The 23,949-nt window shown below is 52.5% G+C and overlaps 2 protein-coding genes across 6 annotated transcripts; one reads left to right on the forward strand and one right to left on the reverse strand.

Moving 5' to 3' along the window:
- The first annotated feature begins 791 nt into the window (after positions 1-791).
- PPP2R5D (protein phosphatase 2 regulatory subunit B'delta) lies at positions 792-21,967 on the forward strand. Of its 2 annotated transcripts, none has more exons than XM_059178018.1 (16): positions 792-953; positions 5,629-5,706; positions 16,268-16,472; positions 16,722-16,921; positions 17,009-17,119; positions 17,245-17,337; positions 17,745-17,875; positions 18,010-18,069; positions 18,175-18,283; positions 18,497-18,550; positions 18,852-19,022; positions 19,118-19,245; positions 20,089-20,190; positions 20,294-20,366; positions 20,513-20,629; positions 20,778-21,967. In XM_059178018.1, exons 1-16 carry the CDS (start codon positions 927-929, stop codon positions 20,913-20,915), a joined length of 1,797 nt encoding a protein of 598 aa, XP_059034001.1. In that variant the 5' UTR covers positions 792-926; the 3' UTR covers positions 20,916-21,967. The 2 variants fall into 2 exon arrangements, with proteins under 2 accessions (XP_059034001.1, XP_059034000.1); XM_059178017.1 differs by having other exon boundaries at positions 793-953; positions 16,262-16,472.
- MEA1 (male-enhanced antigen 1) lies at positions 21,849-23,912 on the reverse strand. Of its 4 annotated transcripts, none has more exons than XM_059178028.1 (4): positions 23,765-23,912; positions 22,978-23,258; positions 22,790-22,892; positions 21,849-22,247 (listed from the first exon to the last, which is right to left on the reverse strand). In XM_059178028.1, the coding sequence occupies exons 1-4, from the start codon at positions 23,877-23,879 to the stop codon at positions 22,096-22,098; spliced, it is 651 nt and encodes a 216-aa protein (XP_059034011.1). In that variant the 5' UTR covers positions 23,880-23,912; the 3' UTR covers positions 21,849-22,095. The 4 variants fall into 4 exon arrangements, with proteins under 4 accessions (XP_059034011.1, XP_059034012.1, XP_059034010.1 ...); XM_059178029.1 differs by having other exon boundaries at positions 23,736-23,825; XM_059178027.1 differs by having other exon boundaries at positions 23,702-23,773.
- Between the last annotated feature and the right edge of the window lie 37 nt (positions 23,913-23,949).

Consider the following 23,949-nt stretch of genomic DNA (forward strand, 5'->3'; position numbering starts at 1 on the left):
ATTTGTGTAATTATTACATTGTATCTTAAGCATCTGTTCATACAAGTCTGTGAACTTCAGTCAGTAAAGCCCCTAAAGGCAGGAAATACTCATTCATTAGGACATTGGCTTGGGCAAGGTGGAAGTAAGGGATGTCTATCCTAAGACACTCAACACCGTGATAGCTTTTCCACTGTATTCCCAAGTATTCCAGTCTAGTTGATTCCCCAATCACAGGACACTTGGCAATAGGAACGGGGACCCGCTTTCCAAAATTGTAACAAACCCAGAATTTTCATTTAATTTCACCAAGGTCCCCGCGAGCCAGCCTTCTCCTTTCATTCTCTGCAAGTCCCGTCTAGGAAACGGATTCCCTGGAGGACAATCGGGAGCTCTCTCCACCAATTTTGCATATGCAATTAGTGCTAAGTAATCCTGATGAAGAAAGGTACCCTTCATTTTACGGCTTCTTTCCTTCCATTCGGACTGAGCGAAGGAGCAGAGCAGGGAAAGAGTAAAAGCCACTTTGGAAGGGACCGGGCTGCGAAGAATGGCCGAGGCCGACACACACCAGACGCCGGTGTGCGGCACTGGGTGCTATGCTAGGGCTTCCCCTTATCCCCGCCTCCTTTGTTAAGCTCGACCCACTTTAGGGCGGGACCTCCCGCTTCAACCAATTCTGGGAGACGAACCCTGGCGGTTTGTACTCTTCCTTTCCAATGAGAAAAAAAGGAAGCTGCTTGGCCCCAGTAACCAATCCGAGGAGGCGGCGCCTGGTTGTCAGGCAGGTTTGTAAGAGTTCGGGCCAATTGGAGGCGCAATCACCACTCGACCCGGGCGCAGCGCGCAGGCGGTGGCGAAGAGACGCCGAGCGGGCCGAGTGCGGCCGAGCAAAGCCGGAGCCGGAGCGGGGCCGCAGGAGCCGGGCTGGGTCCGGACGGGCCGAGATGCCCTATAAACTGAAGAAGGAGAAGGTGAGTGTGGCTCTTTTCCTCGCGCCTCCGCCTCGGGGCCTGCGCGGAGCTCTGGGAGAGGCCGAGCCAGGCCCGGGACAGCCCCAGACTGACCCTCCCGTCCGGCCCCCGCAGGACTCCCGGGGCTAGCTCTCCACCCCCGCTGCTGGCCGCACCCCCAGCCTGTGCCGCAGCTGGGAAGCCTCCCTCACCTTGCCTGGGATGGAGTCCCCCGCGTACACCTCCATCCATTCCTCCCTTCCCCTACCCCCGGCCCTGGGTAACCACCTCCCTCCAGATCTGCCCCACTCCCAGGTCACTCCCCTGCTTTTTCTCCACCAGCGCCCCTCTCCCCCCCACTCCCCACCCGTTTACCCGTTTGGGACAGCCCCTCATCTGAGACTGCACCTCCCTCCAGCCCACCTCCCTCCCCCCCGCCCCCCATTGCGCGCAGCCCCTTCTCTTCTTACATGCCTGGGCCTGGGCCTGGGCCGGCCTTCTCCACCGTCCCCTACAGCCCCTTCTCCCTCCCCGCGAAGCTCCTTGACCTAGAACCGCTCTGCTTTCTCTCTCCTCCACCAAATCTGGCCTAGGCCCCTCCCTCTAGTTCTTCCTTCACACACAAACTTGTAAGCCAGACTGAGCCCTTCCTTCTGTTGATGGAACCTCAGAACGTCAATGCTGGAAGGGACCTCTGAGTGCATTCAGTGCAATCCTTAGTGATACAGATGAGGAGACTGAGGTCCCGATAAGGGAAGGGACTTGGCCAAGGTCACACAGCCTGCTTGGAGGCCCAGCTGCAATAGGAGGTCTCTTGATTTAAAGGCCGCCTTTGTACCAAAGCCTCCCTATCAGGCATCAACCGACTTGCAGGTTCATCCTAAGTCAGTTACCCTTCCTACTCTGAGCAAGCTCCTCCTTTTATTCCTGATCTTAGGGTAACCTTTGCATTTTTCCAATTTTGCACCAGTGGTGGATTCCTGCCTTCCTGGGCTACAGTACCCTCAAATCGGGAATCTGCCCTTACTATTGGATTAGTTTTCCTTCTTACCCCAAAGGCCAGATAGCCGCCCCTGGACACCCTTGACTTCCTCATGGTGTCCTGATACAGACTGTTTCTTGATGTTGCCTTCTTTAGCTTCCTCTTCTACCTCCATACTGCCTTCGCCTGTTCTTCATCCCTGCCTTTCTCTACCTTCTATTTCCTGCTGTTGCTGAGGTCTGACTCAGAGGTGTGGTTCCTTTGAGGTACAGACTCACACAGAGGATGCTAGGATACCAGTTCCAGCCTCCCCCAGCTTCTCCTCTCCTGGGGTTGGCCCCTCGTGGTGGGGGCTGGCTCTGGTCTGGTGCTCTGCTCAGCCACTTTATGACCCCAGAGGTGTCTTGCTTTCATTTGCCCGCCAGTGGGCTGGGTTGCTGGGTTGCCGTCCCTGACCTTATCAGTTCAACTCTTTATCTTAGGGCTTTCAGAGATTTGGCAGGCAAGTGTGATTCTGGGTTGTCCACATAACCTCAAGGGACAGAGGTTCTGAATGGAGGGCTGGTGATGGTGTACTAGGCACTGAAGCTTCTGGGGTCCTGAGCTTGGCAGGTTGGTGTGCTGCACTTAGGCCCTGTGTCCTTGGGGAGTGGGCCTGCTGAGGTGGTTTGGGCAGTGGAGCTGTGAATGACACACAGCCGCACCTGAGGCTAAGGGGCTCCGTCAAGGAGTGTGGAGGGGTGTGGAATTCAGAGGATGCTGGTGAGGTCCCCACCCATCTTTAATTTTTAGTCTTGTTGGAACAGATACTGTCCCATCTACAAAAAGCCTTCTACTAGACGATTGAGAAGATTCTTAGACTTGCTAGGACCATAGATATTTGACCATAGTACTTGGCTGGGAAAGAGTATTGGCGGAATTGGGGTGCACAAAGCCAGGCATCTTTGATTCCCTTTAAGGTTTAACTTTCTGTTCTTGATTTCCCGTTGCATTTGGCCTCCTTCAGTGTTAACAAGTCCGGAGGGGGTGGAGGGACAGTGTGACTGAGGTTTGCCTAGATGGGGTGGGAACAGAGAGGAGGGGTGGGTGGGGATCTATAGTTTGGGTCCATCCCCTTTCCTCGTTCTTCATCTCTGCTGGGCCCAGTCTTGGTCATCCTTCACGGCCTCCTCCCTGAAGCCTTTCCTGACTGAGCCCTAACTGAGCCCTCAGTTAGGAGGGAGCTCTCCCTCCTCCCCTGGGTTTGCAGAACACTTGATAGGTCCCTTGGGGTCTTTCTGTGTTCCTGTGGACTAGAATTAATTGTGAAGAAATCTTTTCTCCCCCCTTGAGATAATAACTAAGCTCCATTTTGGCTGGCCAGCTTCCTTGCACACAGTAGGCACTCAGTAGATGGGTACCGAGTCAATCCCTCGAGGTGATTTGCTTCCCTTCTCTTCCCTCAGGTTCTGATCTGGGAATGTACCTCTTAGGTTCCTAGGCCGTGTGCCCCTGCTCCTTTCTACCTTCTCGCTTTTGATAATAGTCATACCCATGGCTAACATTGGGATATTCACGTGCCTCATGGACACTGCTACAGGGGATTAGATCATTTGATTGCTGTCACTTAAAAGCTGAGGACTGAGGCTCAGAGACCCTGGATCACCTGCTTACGATTATAGAGCTAGTAAGATTTGGGCCCGAAACAGAGTGTGGGGTCCGAACCACCATGCAGGTGGCACTTGACACTGGACTGTTGTAGGGTGCTCTGGGGTGCACTGGGGTGCTCCGCCGTGTGCACACTCCCCCTGTTCTGCAGGAGCCAGGGAGCACGGGTGGTGGGCGTGGCTTCCCCATGCCCCCACACTCACCCACGCAGGCAGGCAGCTGGGATCTCTCTTAGGAGCACTCCCTGATAGGTTTGAGCAGTCAGGCTGGTGGAGGGGTGCTAAAAGGAGAAGGAGCTTGCGGTGGAGCAGAGAGATGAAACCCATGCAAAGATGGGTCAGCTTTGTCCACGTGGCCCATGTCTGGGGAACGTGCGGGCACCTCAGTGACTTGTGCCTGCACCCCCTCGTCCTGTTGCGCCACACCCCATGCTCTGAGCCATACTCCCTGGCCCCTTGGCGAGGGGTCAGTGTGCCCAGCCTGGTCGGTGGGCAGGGGAGAGGGTGCTTAGCCCCAAGGAGGAGCGCCCTGTGACATGTAGAGCTGCTCCACACCTGGGAAGGGCTCTCTTCCTCCCTGCCCCCTCCTCCAGCCCACACAGAGCTCTGTTCTCGCAGAAATCCCTGTGCCCCCATAGTCCCTATGACTTAACATTTGTCACTGAAGGGGCTCAGGTGCCTTCTAGCGGCAGAATCTCGGAGCTGGAAGTGACTTCCTCTGACTGAGTCTGCATTTAGGGCTCCCATCCCTTCTGCCCATGGTTTAGAGGAGTCAGGAATGCTCCTTTGCTGGAAGGCTCTCGGGACCCGGGAGCTTGCAGCCCCATGAGGCAGCCAGTTTCTGTGCTGCTGCTCTAGGAGAAAATTCTTTCTCGTTCAGAACCTCAGCCTGTCTTCCTGCCACTTCATCCCATGGCTCTTGGGCTCCCGGACCCACATAGAACAAGTCGCTGCTTTAGTTCGCATGCAGCTCTTCATTTATTCATAAAACCCCTTCTTTGCTCACCCACTGCCGGGACTCCTTCCATTTTGAGCCATCCCGGCCTTGCAGCTGTTGCTCTCAGGACAGGCTTTTGAACCCACTCCCAGTATGGGTTGTATTTCGCCAGAAGAAAACCTAGGATTTGTCGTTGTCCCTCTCAGTCTGATGCTCACGAGTGAACCAGATCTGGCCAAACAGTCCCATGAAGTGCCAAGGACAGGGGCCCTTTCCTGCTCTCCCCCCTCCCCCATGCCAAGCACTCCACACTCTGTTAATTGGATGGAAGGTCAGGGGGTACAGCCCTGGCACTTGGATGATTTGTGTTGAGCTTGCAATCAGACCTAAATCCCCAAGTCTTTTTCACATTTTCCCCGTCCTGTCCCTGTGCAGTTGCTTTTTTTGGCCCGAAGCATAGGAAGAGAGGCTGGGCAGGCCAGAGCTCTGAGCCAGCGGCCCAGTTCCCGAGGGAGACTTCAGACTAGCGCTCGTCTTTGTGGCAGGTTAGGGTTTTACCCCCGTCCCTGTCTCTGTGCTTGTCTACCGGGGAGTTCTTGGGATAGTTCCTATACCTGATTGGGCCAGTAGCACCCTCTAGTCTGGGTGTGATTTGTAATTTCCCAAAAAAAGGCTTCCAGGTCTTTGCAGATGGCCTTGGGGGGGGGGGAGTGGCGTTTCCCTCCCCTCCAGCGTGAGAGCCTTGGCTCCTCCTTCCCATATAGGCTGAGTATCTTGTGCTATGGTGCTTCTCCTTCAAGCCCCTCACCCTGGTTCTTCCTAGACAGAGGCCCTCCCAGACCCCAACTCCTACACCAGCCATGCGTGGTGACAGAACACTATCTTGCTTAATTATCCTGTCTTCACAGTGTCTTCCTGATCAGATTCCAGACTGTGTGGAGGGACTGACTCTCGCTCTGTGTATCCCCAGCCCTCCTCCCCTGGCCTGGGTACAGAGTACATGCTCCGTGATTCCAATTGATTGATTGGTTCAGTTGGACAGAAGATAATTACAGCACAGACTTAAGGGGTCCAGATGAGGCCACTCTCTCCCCCTTGCACCTGCTGACTACCTCCATCTTCCCCCTTCAGGAGCCCCCCAAGCTTGCCAAAGGCACGGCCAAGCCCAGCAGCTCAAGCAAGGATGGTGGAGGCGAGAGCACCGACGAGGTAATGATCACGGATAGGGCCCTAGTTACGGGGCAGGCACCAGCTCCATGTGCTTGATGCCCAGTGGGTGAGGGATCCCAGGGGGCTGGGAGTTATCCCAGCAGAAGGGACAGGATTTCCGCAGCCTGGGAGGGACTTGGACAGCCCAGCCAGGTAGCTGCCCTTGGGAAGCCTTCCCCTGTGGCTGGTGTAGAGCAGAGAGAGTCTGCGGGACTTCAGACTCCCCATCAGCTCCCAAGCAGGTCGTTTCTCTGTCTACCAACTGTGAGTGATGAGAATTCCCTTCTCCTTAGGCAGCAAGCTAAGGGTATCAGGGGCTGGGGAGAAGGGGAAAAAGTACGCGGGTGCTCAGTGGGGGACGAGTGGCTTCAGCAAGGCTCAGGGTAGGGCAAGGGGGTGGGGAAAGGCTGGTGTCCCCACACTGCAGACAGGGCTGGGCCCACTGCCCTTGGTTCTGATTGTAGAGGAGCTGCTAAAGGATGGACATGAGCAGAGGTCAGCACAGCTTGGCAATCTAGGGCTGTAAAGCCATAAATGGCAAGCCGAAAGAGCACTGGAGGGTGGAGAGACTTAAGTCCAGAGTATGTCCAGGAAAGTTCAGGAGTGTGCAAAGTGAGATGCTCAAGATGGTGGCCAGGCCCAGGGACACTTGAGCAAGTACCTGTGTTACTCAGAAATTGGTGATCCTTGCTTTCTCTGCTTCTTCTGTCCTGTTCTGAACTGTTCAGGGGGTTGGAGGACAACAGGAAATAGCTCTCCAGTTATGGGCACAGCTTGTGAGTTTTTTGGGAAGAATACATCGATTAATAAGTGTTTGGGGTTAACCCTGGTTTTGGCTTTTTCTGGGTACTTCTGGTCCCTATCACCTCTAAAGAGATCCAAGCACTTTTCACACTGCTGACCGTCATTTTAGGTCTCACTTAAATCATCAGAAGAAACAGGGTAGGTTTTTCCCATTTTACAAACAAGGGAGGTGGGGACCACAAAATATGAATTCCTCCTTCCTCTGCACTTATGCAGTAATCTGAGCGTGTCTCTAGGATAGGCCTTATCACTGGATGTTGTAACTATTTGTCCAACATGTGTTTCTCTCCACGAGACTGTGGACTCTGAGGGGAGGAGCTGGGTGTGCTGGAGCTGGTGCATTGCTTTTTTCACGTACCTCTATGCTCATGCATTGGTTCTTTTTTTGGAGGTCGGGGGTGTTTTTATTTATATTTATTAACTTTTTTTTAAAGTAACCTCTAGAGATGCCTGGGTGGCTCAGTCAGTAAAGCATCTGCCTTCGGCTCAGATCATGATCTCAGGGTCCTGGGATTGAGTCCCACATTGGGCTCCTTGCTCAGCGGGGTGCCTGCTCCTCCCTCTGCCTGCCACTCCCTCTGCTTGTGCACGCACGTTGCTCTCTCTCTGTCAGATACATAAATAAAATCTTAAAAAAAAAAAAAAAGAAAGAAAGAAAAAGAAGTAATCTCTACACCTAATGTGGGGCTTGAACTCACGACCTCAAGATCAGGCATCACATGCTTCTACTGACTGACCCAGCCAGGTGTCCTCATGCACTTGGTTCTTAATAAATAATCAGTCCGCGCTCCTGGGCAACACTCCTCTGGGCTCAGTCTCCCCTTTAGGAATGGTGACATCTGTGGGACCCACAGGGAAGGTGGCTGGGAGCTGGCAACCGACATTCAAAGCAGCAAGAGGGACTTAGAGACAGGATTTAAAGGGACAGAAAGGAATAGTTAGAGGGCAGTTCTCATCTCTTGCCTAACTAACTCCCACTTGTTTGGTTACTAGGTAGACTGGATGTCTTGTCCTAAAAGCCACCTTCCTTGACCACCTCCCTATCCCTCCTCGACAGGATGTGGTCAGGGCAGCAACGAACCACAGCTGTAGTTAAACAATTTGATGTAAATTCGTTATTCATCAGTTTGAACCCTTGTGTCAGCTTGAGCTCTGTGAGGTTCCCCTCCCATGCTGAAGGGCCTGGCACACCAGAAGTACCTGTATTTGAATGCATTAGTGATCAATAAGCAAACCAGTCAGCTTCAGAAAAGTGCTGGAGGCGACCTTAGAGTCTAACCGTCTCCTTTCATAGGTAGGAAAATGAAAGCTCAAATAGGCTAAGAAAGATGCTGAGACCAACTGTGGGGATTTCTCTCCACTGCCTTTCTGGAAACATGGGTTAAAGGCAGTGGGGTCGATATGAGCGAGGCCTTTCTGAAAGAGGAGAGTGCTGAGTTCACCTTGGGCTCTGTTCTGTGAAACGTTGCCTAGGGCTCCCCTGTAGGAGACAGCAGCAGGAACTGTGCATGATTTTCCAGGCTTGTCCCCATGGGGCCCTGGGCAGAGGGATGGTGGAAGAGTTGGGGGCTGGGCTGCCAGGCTCAGGTCCTCCAAAGCCGTTTGGCACAGTCCTTCCCTTGCTTTTTCTAGTGCAGAGTTTGGGGCGCTTTTACCCTGGGTCATGCATTTGCCAGAGCCTTTTCAACTGATCCTAATAATGATAGCAGCCACCATTTATTTTATTGAGTAGTTACTTGTGTGTCAGGGTCCCAGGGCAGCCATTACACATGCCTATAGATGAGATGGCTTAAAATAACAGAGATTGGGATGCCTGGGTGGCTCAGTGGGTTAAGCCTCTACCTTTGGCTCAGGTTACGATCCCACATCAGGCTCTCTGCTCGGCGGGGAGCGTGCTTCCCCAACTCTCTCTCTGCCTGCCTCTCTGCCTACTTGTGATCTCTGTCTGTCAAATAAATAAACAAAATCTTAAAAAAAAAAAAAATGACAGAGATTGATCCTCTCATGGTTCTGGAGGCCAGAAATCTGAAATTGACATGTCAACAGTCCGTGTCCTTCTGAGGTTCCAGGGAAGAGTCTCTCCCATGCCTCTTTCCCTAGCTTGTGGTGGTTTTCAACAATCCTTGCTGTTCCTTGGCTTATGGATAGATCATTCCAATCTCCTCCTCAGTCTTCACATAGGGTTCTTCCCTGTTTTTCTATGTCTCTCTGTTCACCTTTCCTCCTCCTTCTTCTTCTTCTTCTTCTTCTTTTTTTTTTTTTTTAAAGATTTATTTATTCATTTGTGAGGGAGAGAACATGCAATCAGGGGGAGTGGCAGAGGGAAAGGGAGATAAGCAGACTCGCCTCTGAGCCAGAAGTCCAACACCAGGCTTGATCCCAGGACCCTGAGAGCATGACCTGAGCCGAAATCAAGAGTTTAATGGTGCAAAATGGAATGCTTGTTATTTTGTATTAAAAAGTTAAAAAAAAAAAAAAAAAAAAAAAAAAGAGTTGGAGGCTCAACTGATTGAGCCATCCAGGTGCCCCTGCATTGCCCTCTTCTTATGAGGACACCAGCTGTATGGGACTTAAGGCCCACCCCAACTTGATTATGTCTGCGAAGACCCTGTTTCCAAATAAGGTCGTGGTCACAGGTGTTGGGTTGACTTGAATTTGAGGACTCACACTGTTCAATTTCCCAGGCTCTGTCCTCAGACCTTTGCTTGCATTTAATCTTTTACTTTATTTATTTATTTTTTTAAATTTTTTTACTTATTTGACAGACAGAGATCACAAGCAGGCAGAGAGGCAGGCAAAGAGAGAGAGAGGAGGAAGCAGGCTCCCTGCCGAACAGAGAGCCCGATTCGGGGCTTGATCCCAGGACCCCGGGGTCATGACCCCAGCTAACCCACTGAGCCACCCAGGCGCCCGGCATTTAATCTTTTAATCTCACTTAATCTAGACAACACTCCCCTGAGGTCATTCCATTATCATCATCATCCCATTTCACAGATGGAACTGAGGCTTAGTGAGGTTAACTCAGCCAGTAAACAGTTGAGCTAGAATGCAATCTGGTGTGGTGTGGCCCAGGAGCCAATTCTCCCAGGTTCTTACTGACATGATACGCTGGTTCTGAGGTTATTGAAGAGTCTTAGAGTGGAAAGGAGCCTGAGAGATGGGGTCAGGCTCCCGTTTGACCCACTGCTGCAGGCAGCAGTCCTTCCTGGTCTATGGAGAGAACAGCTCACTGCCCTGGACCCTTTTATATCCTGTTCCCCATCCTGAGTTCTGGGAGTGGGGACAGAGGGAGGAAGACACTATCCCAATCTTACCCACTTCAGTCTGTCCTCCCAGTACCCAGAGTTGTTACCCTAAAAACATTTTTTTATCTTATCAATCCTGAATTTAAAAGGCTCTGTTGGGGCGCCTGCATGGTTCCATCTGTTAAGTGTCTGCCTTAGGCTCAGGTCATGGTCCCAGGACCCCGGAGTTGAGTCCCGAATCAGGCTCCCTGCTCAGTGGGGAGCCTGCTTCTCCTTCTCCCTCTGCTGCCGCTCCCCCTGCTTGTGTGCATGTGCTCTCTGTCAAATAAATAAAATCTTTAAAAAAAAAAAAAGCTCTCTTGGTATCTCACTGCTTAGGGGTTACAGTTCAGATTCACACTCTGGACCCCTGTGAGCTGGCCCCACCCCATTCTTCCTGCTCCCCTCCTGGTTTCTCAGCCCCGCTGGACTTCCCATCCTCCAATACAAGCCCTTTTATAACTCTGGGCCCTTACTGATGAGATTCCGCTGGCGTGGACGACTTTATTTTCCTGTGCTCTTTCTTTGCCTGCTGAACTCGTGTGTCCTTTGAGAGCCAAGTCAGAAGTCACGCCTGCAAGAGTGTCTTCGCTAATTGTTCAGCCAGAGCCTGTGTTCCCAGATCCATGGTGGCCCTCTCTGCTTTTTCATACCCCTGAGAGCTGCTGGCGTGTTGGTCTCGCCCACTGGACTGTGAGCTCTCTGAGGACAGGGGCCACCTTTTAATCTCTAAGGCTTAGCATGACTTTAGTCAATAAATGAAGGGAGAAAATAATGAAGCACAGCTAGATGGAGCTCTGGAGAGGAGAGAATGCCCCTGCGGTCTTGGGGCTTTTACACGAAAATGATCTTTATTTGACTAGTTAATTTGTTGAGCAAAAGCAGTGATGTTAATCTTTGCGTTTTTCTTTCTTACTTTCTTTCTTTTTCTTTTTCTTTTTTCTTTTTGAAGATTTTATTGACTTATTTGATAGAGAAAGGGAGAAGCAGACTTTCTGTGGAGCAGGGAGCCTGAACTGGGGCTCAATCCCAGAACCCTGGGATCATGACCTGAGCCGAAGGCAGACGCTTAACCATGACTAAGCCACCTAGACGCCCCATGCCATAATACTTTCTGTAGTGCTTAATTTGTATTTCTGTCTCCTGCTTCAGGTTTAAATATTTGAGTTTGGTTATTAATGGTGGCTGTGTTAAGATCAGTTTGGACTGGGATTGGTTCAGAGTGGGCAAGTTTAGTGGCAGTCTCTTATTAAAAGTGAACTTGGTGCCTAAATCTGAAGTCCCACTTGACTGCTGGAGGCCTGAATCTGGGAATGCTTCTTGGAGGTGGGAGGAGAGCGAGCTCAGGCAGAGGAGTTGGCCATGACATAGTCTCAGAAGGGACCAGGCAGAACCAGTAAGGGGTGGGGAGTGGGTTGGCTGGCTTGCCTCTGGTCAGTGTCCACCCATGATGGGAGGGTTACAGAAGGTTCTCCAGGGGACTCACCTGCTTCCCACCTCCAGCCCGGGTCAGTAGAAGAGTCAAAAGCTGAAGCTTTGGGGCACCTGAGTGGCTCAGCCAGCTAGGTGTCTGACTCCGGATTTTGGCTCAGGGCACGATCTCAGGGTCATGAGATCGAGCCCCACCTCAGGCTCTGAGCTCAGCACAGAGTCTGCTTGTTCCTGTCCCTCTGCTCCTCTCCCTCTAGTGTACTCTCTCTCTTTCTCAAATAAATAAATAAAATCTTAAAAAAAAAAAAACCTGAAGCTTTTACTAGGCGCCTGGCTGGCTCCGTCAGGAAAGCCTGCTGCTCTTAATCTTGGGGTTGTAAGTTCAAGCTCCATTGTTAGGTATAGAGATTACTAAAAAATAAAATCTTTAAAAAACGTGTTAAAAAAAAAACTGAAGCTTTTAGGAGAAAGAGTTGAACATGAAGTGGGTCGCTGGCACAGCCCCTTACATCCCTTCTGACAAGTATGTTTCCCAGGGAAAAGTGAAAAGACCAGGAATGCCTCACTGGCATTTGGCAGCCCGGTGCTACTGGCTGGACCAGCTGTCTGTCAGATGCCTTTTGTGTCTGGGGCCTGGGAGCCAAGGATCCTTACAAAACCAGGGTGGCCCGGTGGGATGGGCTGTAGTGGGGCAGGCTGAGCTCAGCTACTCTCAGGCCTCCCCCACCTTCAGTGATGTAATCCTAGTAGGGAAGAGACCTTAGGCATCGACCTGTTTTTTTTTTTTAAACTTTGATTTTTAGCCATGCAGCCCTCTGTTCTCTTAACCTTACTTGGAGATTAGTTCATTTCTCTGTTAACAGAGGAAATTGAGGCTTTGCTTCTCCCTTTCTGGGTCCAGTGCCTCCTTTCCCTGGACCTCTCCTCTGCGTGAGGCTTATGGAGGTGCTAGGGGTCTGTCTTAATCTGGGAGGACAGAGAGAAATATGTTCTTCCTTAGAATTTTGTTCTTCTGAGCCCTTGGCCCTGGTATCACTAATGTTCTTCCCTTCTCCTCTGCTCCTGACACCACGCAGTGTTCTTTTCTGATAGGTCCCAACTTGGGACAGGAAAGGTCTGGGCTTGGCCCCCTGTCAGTCAACCGTCCAGACCTTCATGGAGTGACTATTAGGTGCCAGTGCTGAGGGGACGCAGAGGAGTGCAAACCAGGGTCCTGGCTTTCAGGGAACTTACCTAGTTGGACATGTGAACACACCAAGCAAGAGACATCACCGGGGATGATCCCAGAACCAGTGAAACAGACAAGTAGTGTCAAGAGGTCAAGGGCAAGGTACTGGACACTGCAGGGTTGGAGTTGAGAAGGCTTTTTGGAAGAGGGTGGAACTTAAATGTGTCTTGAAAGATGAAATGCTTTCTTGGGTGCCCCCATGGTATTTATTTTTTTTAGAGAGGGAGAGAAAAGGCAGGGAGGGGCAGAGGGAGAGAGAGAATCTTAAGTAGGTTCCAAGCCCAGCATGGAACTCAACACGGGGCTCAATCTCACAACCCTGAGATCATGAGCCGAAATCAGGAGTCAGATGCTTAACTGACTGAACCACCCAGATGCACTTGGTTTCCCCCATTTTAGACCAGGGAAGACAAAAGTCCCATAGGAACTTTTGAGGTGTGCTAGTTTGAGGAATTTCCAGGTTGCGTTCCTAAAATCCAGGGATGGGAAATAATTAATCGTGATAATCGTAGAAGACACTTCTAATAAAAACTGTGAGTCATATAATGTTCCCTTAAATCCTTATTACAACCTTATGAGTAGGTACTATTGTCATCCCCACTTTACAGATGAGGAGACTGAGGCAGGCAGACTGTGTGACTTTTGGAGGTTACTGGGCTAATAAATGACAGAGCAGGAGTCGAACCCAGGCAGTCTTAGCATGAGTCTGTATTCTCAACCACTAAGCTCCACAGATAAGGGTTTGGTTGTTCCTACAACAGGGAAATTAAGGCCGGAAGCAGGGATGTGTCTGACACACACCAGGCTCTGGTCTCCCACCCTTCTGCCTCTCCCCCCTATCCCTCACTGAGGTATGACCCATCCGCCATATGCCAGAAGAGAGACCCCAGACGCCAGGGCGCCTTGCACAGTCTGCCCCAAATCATGCTGGCCACACGCTGGTCACAGCAGAAGACGAGTATGGCGGCTGCTCTTGCCCCATTTCCTTGCACTTCCCTAGTCAGGTTAGTGTGTGGAGCAGTCGTTTCAGGTGGAGGAGAAGGCCAGATGGCCAAAAAGGTAATGAGCTACCCTGGACCCACAGGCCTGCCCCAGGCTGGATCCAGTGCGTCTCTCTTCTCCTCTGATCCCCAGATAGGTCACAAGCTTGACATAATTGTTTCTATAAAAAAATTCAGAGCCTGCAAAGCATAGCATTTCTGTCCTCCTCCCCTTCCCCCTACCCCAGAGGATTTCGCATTCTCCCATTCCTGTGGTAGGAAGTCAGAGTTTGGGGAGGAGACTGGAGGGCCAGTGGGGATGGCAGGTATGAGGACAGAAGGTCACAGCTTCTCCTGTGGGTACCCAGCTGGGCATGGCCTCGGTCCTCTGGTCCTGTTGCAGTCTCTGGGGGCAAGTTGTCCTGTGGCTTCGCCTCTGCCCTCTCCCCGCAGGTGGTTACCTGGCAGGACCTGGGGGCGGACAGCCACACACCTGTGTGTAGCCGTCTGAAGATGGGCTTTGTGGGGCTCCCACACCTGTGTCTGGGAGGAAGTAGAGAGACAGCCTTAAAAAAATCAGCAGTTTTTCTCCAATTATATAAAAGGGTCAGCCGGCAGAACATTTAGGAAAGACGAAAAGTCCTGTATCATTGTGCCACAATGGGAGATAGTCATGAACACCGTGGCGGACTTGCTCTTGTTTTTTCTTTCTGCGCTGGGTTTTGGTTTTGTGCATGTGGTACAATGTGGGTGAGCTCATTCTGCTTGTACAGTTTTGCATTATCCTTATTTACCTTAGCATAGGAAGCAATTTTCTGTCATTACATAGTTTTCAGCTTCGTTTTATCTTAAAGTTTTTATCAACATGACAACATGTACATTGTCAGGAAAGTCAGGTAGTACCCTTGGCCTTGTAATGAACAGAGCAGCGCCTGCCTAGCCCCCCGCTCTCCTATTGCTCTCTGGAGACCCCTTTGAACTCCCCTTTCCTTGGAAATTGACTTCTGTGCTTCCAAATAAGATTCTTTTACTGCTTTTTGTTCTTTAATTTTTCTTTTCTTTTTTTTTTTTTTTTTTAAGATTTTACTTATTTATTTGACAGAGAAAGAGATCACAAGTCGGCAGAGCAGCAGGCAGAGGGAGTGGGGGGAAGCAGGTTCCCTGCTGAGCAGAGAGACTTATACGCCGCTCCATCCCAGGACCCTGAGATCATGACCTGAGCTGAAGGCAGAGGCTTAACCCACCGAGCCACCCAAGCGCCCCTCTTTAATTTTCTAGTGTTAGATATTATCTCTTGACTTTCTACTATGGAAAATTAAGGCCTCAGCATCTTATATCTCCAACACAGACATTTCCCATGCTCCCAAAATACTTATCACCAATTTGGGGCAAATTACTATGACTATGTAAATGTTTTCCACAGCTGAACCATGTATGATTACATTTAGTACATAGTTTTTATAAACATAATTTTAACTCCATGATTTTCCTTCCATCCATCCATCCATCCATCCATCCATTTATTTATCTGCTTTTATAAATAGCACTGTAAAGAAAGTACACAAAAGCCTTCTTTCATATGTAAGATTTTTCTTTTTTTTTTTTTTTTTTTAAAGATTTTGTTATTGTCAGAGAGATAGAGGGTAAGAAGGGGAGCATCAGGCAGAGGGAAAAACAGGCTCCCCACTGAGGAGGGAGCCTGGTGCAGGACTTGATCCCAGGGTCCTGCAATCATGACCTGAACCAAAGGCAGATGCTTAACTGAGCTACCCAGGCACCCCTCTTCTTCTTCTTCTTTTTTTTTTTTTAAGTTTTACTTATTTATTTGCGAGAGAGAGTGTGCATATGTGCTTGTGGGATGGGGGGCGGAGGGAGAGAATCTCAAGCTGACTCCTGACTGAGTGCTCCATCCCAGGACCCTGAGACGGTGACCTGAGCTGAAACCAAAAGCCAGACGCTCATCAACTGAGCCACCCAGGCACCCCTGTAGGATTTTTCTTAAGCTATATTTTTCATAGTTAAAACTACTGAGACATAAGAATAAATTTCTTTGAACTTTTTTATTGGGGGCGGTGTTTCTTTTAACCTTGAACTGAAGAATGTGACTCAGTGAAGCAGTAAAGTACACTAATCTCACATGTGCTGCTTAATGACTTTTTACCTGTGTTTCCGCTAAGACCCACCTCCCAGATCCAGTTAAGAGAGAGAATATTTCCATTATTCAGAATGTTCCTCAGGGCCCTTCTTAGTTAAGCCCACACCCCCGCCAGCCCTCCTCTGGAGAGATAGCCACTTTTCTGCCTCTGGTACCATCAGTTCATCAATTAGATTTGCCTTTTCGTGAACCAGAACAAGCATTTTTTTTTTTTTTTAAGATTTTATTTATTTATTTGACAGAGAGAGATCACAAGTAGGCAGAGAAGCAGGCAGAGAGAGGAAGGGAAGCAGGCTCCCTGCTGAGCAGAGAGCCCGATGCAGGACTCGATCCCAGGACCCTGAGATCATGACCTGAGCCAAAGGCAGCGGCTTAACCCACTGAGCCACCCAGGTGCCCCCAGAACAAGCATTTTGAAGGCTCTTGATGCCCAGGCAGTAGGCGTCATTTTGGTAGACAAGGCTTCTCGACCCCTCTCTTCTAGGGATAATAGACCTTAGCTATCTCTGATGCTGACTGGAGCTGCTCCAGGGAGGGAGACAGCTATGTGGCTGCCCAGGCCTGCACAGGCAAAGATGGATGAGGGGGGAGTTGGGGGTGTGGAATGGGCAGTGGCCCAGGGTGGGAGGCATACCTTGGGGAGCCGACTCCAACCAGCCACTTGTTTGACTAGGCCCAGTCCCAGCCGCAGCCACAGCCGCAGCCCCAGCCCCAGCCCCCATCATCCAACAAGCGTCCCAGCAACAGCACGCCACCCCCAACGCAGCTCAGCAAAATCAAGTACTCTGGAGGGCCCCAGATTGTCAAGAAGGAGCGACGGCAAAGCTCATCCCGCTTCAATCTCAGCAAAAACCGGGAGTTGCAGAAGCTTCCTGCCCTGAAAGGTACTTGGAAAAGGTCAAGGGTGCTGGTACACCAGGCCTAGGGGGTCCCGGGGGCACTGGCAGGTGGAGGCTTTTGGGGTATTTTGGAGGGATGGAAGTTCTAGAGAATATGAGAGGGAGTTCCACCGGGGCTGGGTTGCGGGGGGGGGGGGGGGGCAGGTCAGGGTAGGGGAAAACCCTGTAAGGCGAGTAGCACAGGGCAGTGAAGGGCTGGGGAAGAAAGTGTGACCCTTGCCTCCCCGCCCCCAGATTCGCCCACCCAGGAGCGGGAGGAGCTCTTTATCCAGAAGCTGCGCCAGTGCTGCGTCCTCTTTGACTTTGTGTCAGATCCGCTCAGTGACCTCAAGTTCAAGGAGGTGAAGCGGGCAGGACTCAACGAGATGGTGGAGTATATCACCCATAGCCGCGATGTTGTCACTGAGGCCATCTACCCTGAGGCAGTCACCATGGTGGGCACGGGGCAATGGGGCGAGTGGGGAGGGACCGTGGCTGTGGAGAAACCCGACAGGAGCGCTCACCTGGGTCCTACTGCTCAGTTTTCAGTGAACCTCTTCCGGACGCTGCCACCTTCATCAAACCCCACCGGGGCTGAGTTTGACCCAGAAGAGGATGAGCCCACCCTGGAAGCTGCCTGGCCGCACCTGCAGGTATCAGAGGGAGGGGGCAGTCTGGCCTGGCTACAGGGGGTGGGGTGTTTGGGGACCTGCAGCTAGGGGGGATCTCCCAGACCTTGGGGAACTCCCCCTAAATGGATGCTCATTGCCCCCAACAGCTCGTGTATGAGTTCTTCTTACGTTTCCTTGAGTCTCCTGATTTCCAGCCAAACATAGCAAAGAAGTATATCGACCAGAAGTTTGTCCTTGCTGTGAGTCGCTGAAGTCCCTGTCCTGCCCTCCTTCTAGTCCATGAACTGTAGCCCCGCGCCCCCTTGAGGCAGCCCTGTTCCATCTCCATATGTTGAATAGATGGGCTTTCAGCTGGGTCTGGTACAAAGGGACAGGTAGGTGGTGGTGGGAGGGATAAACAAACCTCTCTGCTCTCAGGAAGCTTCCAGCATAACTGAAACAGTTACCTCTTCCCCGGCAGTGGGGCACGTAAATGTGCGTATCCAGACATTGCCCTGGGGAGAGCTATATCTCTGCTTGCCAGAGACTTGTCCCCACGCCCCCCACCCAGAGAATCTCTAGCTGTCCCCTGGCTAGGACCCCGGGTCACCCTAGCTCTCCCTGGCTCCTGCCTCACTCAACTGCCTTTCCCCTTGCCGGCTCCCAGCTCTTGGACCTGTTTGACAGTGAGGATCCTCGAGAGCGGGACTTCCTCAAGACCATCTTGCATCGCATCTATGGCAAGTTTTTGGGGCTCCGGGCTTATATTCGTCGGCAGATCAACCACATCTTCTATAGGTGAGGCCAGAAGCCAGGCTTAGGAGCAAAGCAAGCCCTGCTAAGTGGGGGTGGGAGCAGGGAGGTAGGAGGACTCTGCAGAGTGCTGGAGGGACATCAGGGATTATCAGGAGAGCCTTTCTTTCTTCCCTCAGGTTCATCTATGAGACAGAACATCACAACGGAATTGCTGAGCTCCTAGAGATTCTTGGCAGGTGAGAGGTGGGGTGGGGGGACGCATGCCTATGGGAGGCTGGAAGGATTGGAGCGCTGAACTTGACCCGGTCCTTTGGTCCTAACAAGCCTCCCATAACTCCTAGCATCATCAACGGCTTTGCCTTGCCCCTTAAGGAAGAGCACAAGATGTTCCTCATCCGTGTCCTGCTTCCCCTTCACAAGGTCAAGTCCCTGAGTGTCTACCACCCTCAGGTGAGCTGCCTTCCTCCTGATGATTCCTGACTCTGGCAGCAGAGAAAAGAGAAGGAGGGGAAGATATTCCAGCTGGGATGGGGGTGGCAGAAGGAGTGGGTGGGTAATTCCTCGGTACATCTCTTCTTCCATTCTGGGCTCTTGCTTCTGTCCCTGACCTCTCTGAGACCTGGTCCCTGCACCTCACCTCCTTCCTGCTTCAACCTTTTGCAGCTGGCTTACTGCGTGGTACAGTTCCTGGAGAAGGAAAGCAGTCTCACGGAGCCGGTAATTCCCCTTCCCAGCCCCAGGACACCTCTTGTCCGTTAGACTTGCCAGTCTGCCTATTAAGTAATGCCATAAGCAGGGGCTCAAGAGGGATGTGACCCAAGAGGTGACACGCTTTCCTCTCTGAAGGAAGAGTAGAGCCTATGTATACGTAGGAAACAGGTCCTGGTCAGAGAAACGTGAGCAGTTAGGAGAGGCCACCCAAACAGTGCCCACCCAAGTTGGGGGAGGGGGCTGGGAGACTTCTGGCAGAGGCAGGCAGGTGTTGAGGGAGAATTTTATCCCTGTGCCCTCCTCACAGGTGATTGTAGGACTTCTCAAGTTCTGGCCCAAGACCCATAGCCCCAAGGAAGTCATGTTCCTGAATGAGCTAGAGGAGATTCTGGATGTCATTGAACCTTCGGAGTTCAGCAAAGTGATGGAACCACTCTTCCGCCAGCTTGCCAAGTGTGTCTCCAGCCCCCATTTCCAGGTGAGACTGACATCCCCGTTCCCTGCCTCCCAGAAATTGGGGAGGGTTTTAAGCAGCTATCCGTGTCCCCGCTGAGTCCCACCTGTCCCCACCAGGTGGCAGAGCGCGCCCTCTATTACTGGAACAATGAGTACATCATGAGCCTGATAAGTGACAATGCTGCCCGAGTCCTCCCCATCATGTTCCCTGCCCTCTACAGGAACTCCAAGAGCCACTGGAACAAGTACGGGGCTGGGGCAGGGCTGGATGGTGGGGCTCTGGTTTGTGACCCCGTAAGGGTGGGGAAGAACCAAAGAGCCAGTGGGACTCATCTGGCCACTGAGGGGGGGGGGGGTGCTTGAGGCCCTTGAGGACCTGCCCAGGGAGGGGACAGCTCTGTGAGAGGGCTGTGATACCATACAGCAGAGCAGGGCTCGTGTCCTTTCTATGGCCAGATAGTGGGCGGCTTTGGAGACCTCATGGCGTGCTCTGAGAAGCCCATGTGATCTTTGTAACCTGTGCTGAATCCAGCGTTGTAGAGGTTTTCCTGCTGAACACAAGTGCACTGTGGTGCCGATACCGTCCACCCTGCTGCGGGGAGACCATTAGTGTAGGCCAGAGGGTAGGAAGCATTGGGAAGAAGGTAGGTCTTGGAGCATGGGGTGAGGTGAAGGACGGACAGGCGGACCAATAGCTATAAAGACCCTGAATTGCTGGGGTGCCTGGGTGGCTCAGTGGGTTAAAGCCTCTGCCTTCGGCTCAGGTCATGATTCCAGGGTCCTGGAATCAAGCCCCGCATCGGGCTCTCTGCTTGGCAGGGAGCCTGCTTCCCTTCCTCTCTCTCTGCCTGCCTCTGCCTACTTATGATCTCGTCTGTCAAATAAATAAATAAAATGTTTAAAAAAAAAAAGAAGACCCTGAAATGCCAGTCCAGTCACATGATTTGGCTAGAGAAAGCAGTTTACGCTGCAGAGGTCTCCAAAAACTCTTAGCAGAGACTCCTCCTGGGAGAGAGCAGACTGGGGTCCTGGCACCGCCCTCAGCGTTGGTAAGACCTCCTATACCCGATCCTTCTTCCTGGCGGCAGGACAATCCATGGACTGATCTACAACGCCCTGAAGCTGTTTATGGAGATGAACCAGAAGCTGTTTGATGACTGCACGCAACAGTACAAGGCAGAGAAACAGAAGTGAGTGTCTCTCTACCTGGGGGCTTCCATCTTCACCCCTGGGGTCCCTCTGGTTCTCTCTCAAGCCCACTCTCCTCCTCCAATCCTGTCCTTGCTCCCTTAGGGGCCGGTTCCGAATGAAGGAAAGGGAAGAGATGTGGCAAAAGATTGAGGAGCTGGCCCGACTTAATCCCCAGGTGAGGCTCTGCTGCCACTGCTCCGAACTCCAGGGCCCAGTTTGGCCGAGGGAGGGTTTGTTTGAGGAGGAACACGAAGCAGACAGGTCCACCAACTTCTGAAGTGGCTCTCAGCACCTGCTTGTGCCTCTCCTTTCCTTACCCAGTATCCCATGTTTCGAGCGCCTCCACCACTGCCTCCTGTGTACTCGATGGAGACAGAGACCCCCACGGCAGAGGACATCCAGCTTCTGAAGAGGACAGTGGAGACAGAGGCCGTGCAGGTGGGAAGGCACAGAGGGAGTGGGGAGCAGAAATAAAAGCTCTGGAAGGGAGAGATGGGAGCAGCAGAGCCCAGGAATAAGGGGAGGAAACCATAGAATCTCTTGGGAATTGACCAGCATCCTTCACTGTCTCGGTACCCACACGCAGATGCTCAAGGACATCAAGAAGGAGAAGGTGCTGCTTCGGCGGAAGTCAGAGCTGCCCCAGGACGTGTACACCATCAAGGCACTGGAGGCACACAAGCGGGCGGAAGAATTCCTAACTGCCAGCCAGGAGGCTCTCTGACCCTCTCACCGTCTTTCCGCAGGGCCACAGCCCACTCAGCCCTGGGACGCTGCCCTAGCCCTTCACCCTCTGCTCCCCACTGGCTGACTTGGGGCAAGGCAGTGCCTCTCTAGCTACTCTAGGGAGGGGATGCAGCACTTGAAGCGGAGACCCTTACACAGTGGTCCCTCTTCTCCCCCAGATGTGTTCATGCCTCCCTGTGGCTAGTACAGACAGGCTGAGCACTGAGATCCTCAGCGCTCAGACAACTTGGGGATGCCTGTCCCCCTCCTGCTCCTAACCCCACAGCTACCTGAGGCTGCTCTGAGAAATACACACAGGAATACATAACGCTCCTCTCTCCTTCCCTTCATCCTCTTGAACTCCAGGTGTCTTTCCTTCGCTCCCTCCCCTGAAGCACATAGGGAGCAGCAGGAGATTACTCTCACCAAAGTTAGGTCAGGCCCCATTGGCCCCTGGAGTAGCTGGAGGGGAGCCAACCCCCAACAGGCACAAATAGGTCCCCAGCCCCAGCAGTGTGCAGGCTGATGGGGCTGAATTATTTTCTTTAACCCCTGCCTGACCAAGACCACATGGGAGGTCAAAAGGAGAAAAGCATAGGCTGTGGACCACAGGTGATGAATATAGGGCCCAGACGGACCAAGAGAAGGGGGTGAACAACACCCTACCCTGTGCCCCCTCTTTGATGAGCAGCAGCCCTGGGATCACAGACATGGAAGGGACCACCCTGGGGCTGACTGTTTTCCCTGGCTGTTGGCTCCCAAAGCCAGGAGGCAGCAGGGCACAGTGCCCCGAGCATGGCTCCCTCAGCACCTGTTTATTTCCTGGTTGGTGCTGATGATGGGCAGGCCCCCACTTGCCCTGCTGGACACCTTGGAAGGGCGAGGGGCTGAGGAGGGCCGGACCCAGGTCCCAGGGGCACAGGAGTGCAGCTTTTGGCTGTGTACATAGGGTGCTTTATTCTCCACAGAGTGATACATGCTAAGATGGGTTGGGCTTGGGCCGATGTCCCCATATGTACAGAACTGAATAAAGTGGGTCTCTGAGAAGAAGTCTTGATTTGCCTTGATGTGGAAAGGGAGATGAGAAAGATGGAGATGGACGTTACAACCAGGGATGTGTTCAGTCCTGTGCTGGTTCTGGCCTGGAATGCAAGGGGATAAGGCAGCTCTCAGGCTAGTCACTTCCAGGCTGGGACCCCCTGCCGGGCTTGGAGGGCCTTCTGTACCACATCTTCCCACTGGGCATCTGATATCTCCCGAGCCCAGGCCGGAACTCCTGGCGCAGGCAGGCTTACTCCAGCCATCGTCCTTTTCACTAGCTCCACATGTTCTGAAATCACAGAGAACAGTCAGGGAGGGGATAGAAACTAGGGGACCAGCTCTGCTCCCCATTTCTTGAATTAACCCATAACCCTTGGGCTCGGAGGGCGACCAAATCTATCTTGTTATTTCCAGGCAAGCCTGCCCACCACCCAAGTCTAGCACAATAGCGTTTCACCTGGATTCCGAAGTCTGTAAAATCTTAGATTACAAACTATCATTTCAGGATCAGGGTGTTCCTCTGTGACTTCCCTTTACTGGGTCTGACCAGTCCCTTTTCTTTTTTTTTTTTTTTTTTTTTTTAAATTTTATTTATTTATTTGACAGACAGAGATCACAAGTAGTCAGAGAGGCAGGCAGAGGGGCGGGGGTGGGGGTGGGGGGAAAGCAGGCTCCCTGCTGAGCAGAGAGCCCGATGCGGGGCTTGATCCCAGGACCCTGGGATCATGACCTGAGCTGAAGGCAGAGGCTTTAACCACTGAGCCACCCAGGCGCCCCTGACCAGTCCCTTTTCTCCATCAGTATTATAGAATGAAAAAATGTTCTCTTTACCCGGGTCCATGGGAATAGAGCTGTGGTTGCTCAATCCTGTAGCTCCCTCCTCCTCTTCATCCTCGCTCTCTAGTGGTGGGTCTGGCAAATGAAGCCCCAGGGCCTGCAGAGCCAGAGAAGACAGCTCAGGGCCAGCTCTTCAGGGATCCCAGCTTCACCTGGCCAGAACAGGGCCTCCTCCACCATACCTGGATCCGATCCTGAATATCAGCAACTACATCTTCTCCATCCCCCACCGGTGCCAGCTCCACCTCCTCTTGTTCAGGTTCTTGGTTCAGGGGCTGATAGGAGTAGCCAGCTGGGCCTGCCCCCGTTTCCTCCTGCTCTTCCTCAGGCTCCTCGCTGCTCCAATCCCCAGTGCCTTCCGTAGGGCCCTGATGTGGCCCTAGTTCCTCAGTCTGGTTGGGGAAGATACGCTCGGGGCCCATGGTGTCTCCCCCTATAACTACTGCTGCCATCCGGGCAGGGGCTGCAAAAACAGGGAGGCAGGAGGATAGGGATCGGATGAAATTGGGTCCACAGTCGGCCCCTCATCCAGTTCCTTGAGGTCTCCTGGGCCCGCAAAACATTCAAACGCTCCCAAGCTTCCTGCACCCCACCCTCTCCTGGGCCCTCCACCTTCTAAATCGACTCATATCTTGAACCGAGGCCCACCCCACTTGCTCTGCCAATTCTTAAATAACAGCCCGAACACGCCACCTCCCAAAAGACACTCCGTCCAGAACCCCGCCCTCCCCTACCCCCTCGACTTGGGAACTCCGGGTCGCCAAACATGCTCCCCTAGACAGGGCGTACCCGCCCCCTTCTCCCCTCTCCAACGGGTTCCCTTCTGTACCGCCTGACAAACGCCCTTCAGGCCCCAGGGGCTCCCCTCAAATGGCCCCAGCTGCGGCGTCCGCCACCCGCCCCCACCGATTCTAGGCGCCGGTGTTTCCGCGCGCCTCACCCGCTCGGAGCCCGCGGCTGAACCCGCACCTTCACTTCCGGCGGGGCAGGACGTACTCGGGCGCTTGGTCCTCCCGCTCCGCCCCGTGCTCATGATTGACGCGATCGGGGACGAGGAGTACGCCCCTTGCTCCGCCTTCGTCATCCCCAGCCCAGACAACAAAGGACTACATTACCCAGTGACCCTCCACGGGATTTGACACATATACGTACAT

Source organism: Mustela lutreola, chromosome 6 (genome assembly GCF_030435805.1).
Source record: "Mustela lutreola isolate mMusLut2 chromosome 6, mMusLut2.pri, whole genome shotgun sequence".
Lineage (NCBI taxonomy): Eukaryota > Metazoa > Chordata > Mammalia > Carnivora > Mustelidae > Mustela > Mustela lutreola.

Coding starts and splice junctions, on each gene's coding strand:
- MEA1 (XM_059178028.1), bottom strand. CDS start 23,879: ATGACGAAGGCGGAGCAAGGGGCGTACTCCTCGTCCCCGATCGCGTCA. Junction 22,893..22,977: donor ATATTCAGGATCGGATCCAG/GTATGGTGGAGG, acceptor CTGGCTCTGCAG/GCCCTGGGGCTTCATTTGCC. Junction 22,248..22,789: donor CTCTATTCCCATGGACCCGG/GTAAAGAGAACA, acceptor CTGTGATTTCAG/AACATGTGGAGCTAGTGAAA.
- PPP2R5D (XM_059178017.1), top strand. CDS start 927: ATGCCCTATAAACTGAAGAAGGAGAAG. Junction 16,922..17,008: donor ACCCTGAGGCAGTCACCATG/GTGGGCACGGGG, acceptor CCTACTGCTCAG/TTTTCAGTGAACCTCTTCCG. Junction 18,284..18,496: donor TGAGTGTCTACCACCCTCAG/GTGAGCTGCCTT, acceptor AACCTTTTGCAG/CTGGCTTACTGCGTGGTACA.